Here is a 7,193-nt window from a genome sequence, read left to right on the forward strand (position 1 = left end):
ATGAGAAAAGTACAAAAGCTCTTTTGCCAACCTCTCTTTTACAATGGCATCCTCCATATTTCTCTCACTACAGGTTTCCTTTAAGCTTTGCAAAAGGTGTTAACGCTTGGCTGTAGGCTGCCATTACATGGAACTACTTAAGAGTGTCAGAATGGCTTTTAGTGTGCAATCACAGTCACAGGTTTTATTCTGAATAAAAGGGAAGCGGGGGGAGACTTAGTCATACATAGAGGTACATCCTCTAGATTAAATATAGTGCAGCTCTGCTCTCATTATTATGTGCCCAGCACCTGATACAGAATTTAAAAAGCTTACACTGTAATTTTAAAAATAAACCTTTCTTAATGCGTATGCTATCTGAAACACGGGTTAAAGGAGTTGAGGGTGAATATTTGACGTTCCCATCACTATAACAAACTTTATTTTTGGGGTGGGGGGGGGGTTCAGAGAGCCACCAAGAGCCAAACTGAAATAACCAGAAGATTGCTTAATCAATACACAGGCACCCCTACTCACCTACCCTGCACCCCCCTTCTGCTCTGCTCAATTTACTGCTGCATTATTACACTTCTGCTTTATAATGTAGGGTAAGGGTGAGTTATAAAAGGAAGTAATGGTTTCATTGATATGAGTCTGAAAATCTATTATATTACAAATATCTTAAAGTGATGATTAAAGTCAAAAGGTTTTCAAACCATTTCAACTGCTGATAAAATCATTTAAAATAGATACTGCTCCTTGATTATTAAAAGTTTGTTTCCTGCAGAATCAGCTGGTCTCCTGGGCACTGGTCCTGATGCCCTGTTTTAGGGAGGCTCCTTTCCTTTGCAGGGTCATATGGGGCCACCCTTGTGTGTGCACTAGTAAGCTGTGCCTGTCTCCATAAACAAGGGGCAAGCCACTCTCCTGCTTCCTCCTCCAAGCTAGTAAATAAACAGTTGCTAGAGATTGCTCTGTGCTTTGTGAGCTTGTACTGGCCAGGAAGTTCAGGAGAGCAGAGCTGAGAGAGTTGGAGCCAGTTATTTGGAAGTATGATGGCGTTGTTTGTGCAAAAATGTAAAGAAACACTTTGCTGGGAAATGTATTAGTGCTGTGGAAATTAAAGATTAATTTCTCGATTAATCGTTAAACTTTTTAATCGATTAAAATTATTTTGATCGCTAATGAAAACACTCACCTCACCGCCAGCTTCCAGGAGTCCCGTCGGCGATCCGGTGACGTCACCGGACTCCTCCCCCCTTCCCCAAGTGGCTCCATCGGCTAACTAAGGGAAGAGGAGTCCGGTGACGTCTAGGTCAAGCGGCGGCCATATTGAGTGGGGCACATGAGATTAATAACGTGCTGGATTAGTGTGATCCTAGTTCATTGTATTACTTCATTGCTGTGCTGTATGTGTATAGGCCAATGTAGTTGGATTTGTATGTGCGTTATAATTAATCGATTAAAATTTTTTTTGATGAATCGAACAAGAAAATTTTAATCATTACCAGCCCTAAAATGTATATTTGTTTTGATCTGAATTATTTTAAAAAAAGTTTGCGAGCTTAATACTACTTTAAAAGTAGAACCCAGGCAAAAAATAAGCTTGCAGCAGAGGATATGACCTACCTGCCCAAGATATGTCCTATTTTACACACACACTTACACAAATTCTGGATCAATGCAGTTTCTGGTCGCTTGAGTTACTTTTAAAAATAGGTCTAATGTCATACGTTACCCCATACCATAAACTCTGAATTGACTTCATATTAATATTGAAATGCAGCAATCAAAAGCAAATACACACTTAAAACAAATTAAGACAAGTAGGCACACAATCGTTTCTAGGATAATACATGCTGCTGATCAGCAGAACAGTGAATACACAAGGGATTTTTTTTTTCTGGTTAGCTGAATACCGGATAGCAGAGAGTTTAATAATAAAATATATAATACACACCACCCCCTTAACTTTACTGTGTCGGTGCCTCATTTCATGTAATAGGCCTGAAGTCAGATAGTTGCTGCCTTAGCAACTTGCCTCCTTTTACATAATTTAAACTCCTTTGCATTGCTGTGTAATGTTAAGCTTACCAGACACTTAGAATTTGATCTGATTCTAAGGAATTGACTGAAATGCTGACAGTGGGCAGCCTGCAAAAGTCGATTTGCTCAATTGGCTTTTATTGAAGGAGCTGGGCTGCAAATTGTTGGGTGAACAGTGACTGAAGCCAAATCAGCTGCAGTCAGTGGGGGTATTCATACAGCTACTGCATAAAATAGCCTGGCAGGGAAGATTCATTCATCTATAATGTTTAGCAAGGCTCTTGTTTGATTTTTTTTTTTCGTTCACCCCAAAAGAAATGTGTATGGCCAGCTTAATAGAGCCTCATAGTTAAAGTAACACACTGAATAAAACATCTCCTGCAAAGAGGACACAAAATACTTCTCTCTCCCGCTGCTTACACCATTCTAGAGCTGCAGCTAACGATTATTTTCAAAATCGATTAGTTAGCCGATTCTTAAGTTCCATTAATTGGTTAATCGGATAAAAAAAAAAAAAATACATTTTAAGAAATGGCTCTAGTGATGGGACTACTAGTTTGGATTGAGATTGCAGTCCATCACAGGAGCAAGCTTGGAGCGGTGGAAGTAAAAAAAGAAAAAAAAAAAATGTGGGGTGCAATATAGTGAAATGTAAAATTTATACAGCAATGATGAAGAATGGCACCGGCTATAGAGGACTACAAAACCCAGCAATAGTACATTATACAGCACAATGCAGAATAGCACCAGCTATAGAGGAATCCAACAAATCCCAGCATTACTACATTATAGCTGGCGGTATTTTGCATTGCGCTGTATAATGTATTATTGCTGGGATTTGATGTCCTCTATACAGCGCAATGCAGAATACCACAAGCTATAGAGGAATACAACAAATCTCAGCAATACATTATATAATGTATTGCTGGGATTTGTATTCCTCTATAGCTGATGGTACATTGCTCTGTATAATATACAGTACAGCAGAATGTACCATCAGCTATAGAGGAATACAAATCCCAGCAATACATTATAGAGCACCATGTGGGGGAGTGCAGGCTTACCTGAGCAGTCTTCCAGCAACTTGTTTCTGAGATCGGGCCTGTCAATCGGTGTCTGTCATCCGCCCACACCTGCTCCTCCTTACTTCTTCTACCCGCGTCCCTGTGCGGTGAGCGTGAGGCGGGGGGAGGTGCTGCGTGTGGATGCGGCCGGGCGGGTCTGGCAGCTGCGAGCGTGAGGTGGGGAGGTGTGGCGCGCAACGTGTGTGGAGCCGTGAACAGGGCCAACCAATCAGAAGCCGATTAATCGATGATTGAAAAAGTTGACAACTTTTTCAATAATCGATTATGTCGATTAGTTGTTGCAGCCCTACACCATTCTATTAAAGGGAAATCTGACTCAAGTCTCTTCAGTGGTTCCTCCAGCCAGCCCCTATGCCACTATTGTGTCATGTAGTGATGTAGGATTGGCCAAAGGAACCACTGAGCTCAGCTGAGGACCAAGGAGATTAACATTTAAAAAAGTGTTGGTTTCTTAGTAGGCACTAGGCGAAAAGTTCTCTTCAGTACAGTGAATCAGATGACCTACTTTTTAGAAGTTAGCTTCTAAAGAGGCTTCAAGTGATGTATTCCCTTTAATGTGGAAATCCAGATCCAAACACTCTAAAATATATTCTTTAATAACCACAAAGGATAAATCAACTTTGTATGCACCAAAGTACTTTGCAAACTGCCATTACCTTGTAAAATAGCTGTGACAGAACTGTGGGGAGACCCTGCATGCCCCATCCAATACAGGCAGTGTGCATAAAACTGGGATCCAGTCACCCTGCACAAAGAGAGAGCAGCACGGACTGGTTTATATTACAGGAACCACAGAGTCAAAATTTCACTGAATTACCACTCAGATATGGAAGAAATTCACAAAGCAATACACATGCTGCTTGTATTTAGACAATATTTGCTTGTCCTGGACTATTTTAAATTAGAGTGGTGCAGGCAGCGGGAGAGGTAAGAGTTTACTATTGCAGGAGATTTTTTTTATTCAAGGTTTATTTTTAGCAAAAGAGACAGACCATTTTTTTAATGCCCTTGACTGCAGTCTTCCACAATTTTTGTTTATGCGATTAATCCCTTCGGTAGAGTGGACTGTAGACTTTAAAAGCTGTTCATGTACCTAAAATCTGTTCTATAAAATGGGAGCCATTTGGTACATCCGTTGTAAAAACTCAGACTAAATGGAAGCTGAAGTAGCAAGTGATTGGATGGCACCATTGCACACAATTCAAACGAATATACAAATATCACCAGCACACCAAAGTAGCCCAATAGAGAAAGCTTTTATTGTGTCATAGGAGACCATGTGACTTTGAAGGCCTGCATGAGGACCCTTTCATCAAAGCAACAGTGATATGAATATGCCTTGAGGAAGACTGGTTCTTTTGCAAAACTGAAAGGTCACATTGTCTCCTGTGAAAGGATAAAATGTGGTGGTGGGCGGCACGGTGCTGTGAGTTAAGTTCTGTAAGAGTTCATTTTTTCACGTTATGAAATGGTACTTACCTTTTAATTTTTTTGCTGCCGCGGATATAGGTAGTACGTCTGTGGCAGCAGGGAGCTGTAAACACACTGATGGCTGCTCTAGTGATTACACTCCCTCAGCCGACTGTCAGCTTTCATGTAGAAGTGATTCAGGCAGCTGTAAAGCCACCTGATCACTTCTACCCCCATCGTCCCTCACATAAATGCCATATTTGTTAAAATAAATGAAAAAAACCCTTTTTTTCAAAGAGTTTCCCCCACCATGCGTACACGCAAATACGAACAGAAACACATGCGGATGGTGCAGTTACGTCTAAAAACATTTGCTCCATGTGTTGGACATCGTCCCACATGTCGGAGAGAGCGATAATTCTAAGGCCATTATACACAGTTGCACACAATTTTGAGGCTTGAGATGTTGCATATCTATTTACTCGGCACAACCTCTTTTATATTTTACCAAAAATTTGGGTAGTCTAATGTTTATGTGCAATGGAATTAATTTTAATGCATTTTTTAGTGAAAATTTGGGTTTGAAACTTGTGCCAGTATAATATTGTGACATAAAAAATTGCAACAGCCACCATTTTTTTTCTACAGGTTTTCCACTTTCAGAAAATATTTATATTGGCTAGAACCAATTTTAAAGCTTACAAATTGCATTTAACGTGTGCAAAAAAAAAAAGTTCTGGCAGCAAAACTGTTAAAAGGGAGGGACACCTTATATTTATCATCACAGCCCACCCCAACTGCAGCCCTTAAAAAGTGTCTGATGTCACCAAAGAGCCAGTCAGTCATTCTTAACACTAAATACCTTTATGGGGGGAAAACAAACTAGCAAAAGTGTGAAAAGACAAAAATTTATTACGACAATTTAAATAAAGCTTTTTAAAATCAAGATGGCTCTTTCTGTTCCTCAGCTGTCGGTGTGTCCCATACTGGAGTTTTCAGATGATCTGGTATCTTCTCAATCTTAGTCTGTGAAGAGAAACAATTCATACATTTAAGTGTAGTCATTGGAAGTTCAGGCAGTATTGGTCCGGTAAAACGGCAATGCTTACTTTTGTGATTTCTAAAGCAACGCCTTCTGGGACATTACGCTGTATATATTCTAGGTAGACATTCGCGGTACTCCCAGTCAAGTGTTTCAGCTGAAATAGGAGAGGAGGAGACCATAGAAGAGCAGTTATATTTTCATGGAGACGACCATTTCCTTCAATAATGGTGTCTAGAACAGATGCAGAGAACATCAGAAAGTTTAGAGAAGAACTCGGAGTCATTTTTTAAATATTAATCCTTGCAGTGGGGCTACCCCCGTATTGCAAGGGTTAACTGCTCGTTTTGGTCTAGGGCTGAAAATAATGCATTTATACTCACCAGATCCTCGGAGCCGGCTTGCTCTTAACCTTTGCCGTACGAGTGTAGCCTCGCTGCAAAGGGTACGTTTTTACACAGCTGCTTCAGATTCTGTCTGCTCCAGTTTTGATAAATTCCCCTCTGGGTTAAATCACACCATATGCAGTGCATTCCGGTCCGATTCTGGCCAGAACGCACTGCCTCGCATTGCGGCCGGCTCACTTTTTTGCCGGGCAGGAGGGGGCATGGCGGGCCATTGAAGTGAATGGCACCGTAGCCACGCCCTCCGGCCGCAATGCGATTGCCCGCACATGATCGCAAGGCACATTGTGCCTGCGGTCCAGTGCAATCAAATGCTGCAAGCACTATTTTGATTGCACCGCAGGCACAATGTGCATTGCAGGCGGAGGGTGTGGCAACGGTGCCATTCACTTCAGTGGCCCGCTACGCCCCCTCTGGCCCCACCACAATGCGATGCACTGCGTTCCGGCCAGAATCGGGCTGGAACGCACTGCATATGGTGTGCCAATGTGTCTCTGCTATGCACCAGGTGTCCAAGGTCATTTTCTGAACATCCACAATCAAGCTAGTTGTCAACCACAATACAAGAGATGCATAAAATTGGGGTTTTTTCCTGTCATCCTCAGAGTGAATCGTGGTGTGTAACACACAGTGTTCCAGTGATCTTCTATTACTTAAAGGAGAACTATGAGATGAGTGATCTCCACTCACCTCAAAGTTGTAGCCGACCTGTGACAATGAGACTGTCACAGGTCGGCTCAGTAGATCGGGAGCTGAGGGAACATATACCGGGTTCCCTCACCTCTCGATCCTGTCACGGCTCTATTTTACAAAAGGATATTATGTGTATATAAAAAGAAGAAAAAAACAGAAGTTTTAGAAAGATTCATAAAATTGACACAAAACCCTTTTAAGGTGACTTAGAAAAGCCAAGAAGCCCAGGCTGCTTGCACAAGAAAATCCTCCCTTTATACTGTAGCAATGCCTTACCTCTAAGCACCTGTAATATGTTCTCATTTCATACTGGACTCTGTGTTTCTTGTAAACGTGTATCGATTTTAAAAGGGTAAATCGCTCCATTTTCCTTTTTGGTTCATACCTATAAACCACAAAAAGTGTTATCACTCATCTCAATAAAATAAAAGTAAGGCTCAATGTAAATTCAAGCAACAATAAGGCCAGAAGTAGAGCAATGGGCAAATGTAATAAGGAGAAAAGAAGAATGCAAACATAACTGCAGCAAACTGG

General features: G+C 41.3%; 1 protein-coding gene across 1 annotated transcript in view; it reads right to left on the bottom strand.

The window, feature by feature from the left end:
* Positions 1–5,412: 5,412 nt before the first annotated feature.
* Positions 5,413–7,193, bottom strand: part of MRPS10 (mitochondrial ribosomal protein S10) — an 11,921-nt gene continuing 10,140 nt past the window's right edge. The window contains exons 5-7 of the mRNA XM_018553824.1: positions 6,936–7,044; positions 5,630–5,719; positions 5,413–5,546 (exon numbers count right to left, since the gene is read on the bottom strand). Coding sequence (XP_018409326.1) covers positions 5,463–5,546; positions 5,630–5,719; positions 6,936–7,044 — 283 coding nt within the window. The 3' untranslated portion in view covers positions 5,413–5,462. The remainder of the gene's footprint in view (positions 5,547–5,629; positions 5,720–6,935; positions 7,045–7,193) is intronic.

Source organism: Nanorana parkeri, unplaced genomic scaffold (genome assembly GCF_000935625.1).
Source record: "Nanorana parkeri isolate BGI_ZX_2015 unplaced genomic scaffold, ASM93562v1 scaffold1, whole genome shotgun sequence".
NCBI classification, from domain to species: domain Eukaryota; kingdom Metazoa; phylum Chordata; class Amphibia; order Anura; family Dicroglossidae; genus Nanorana; species Nanorana parkeri.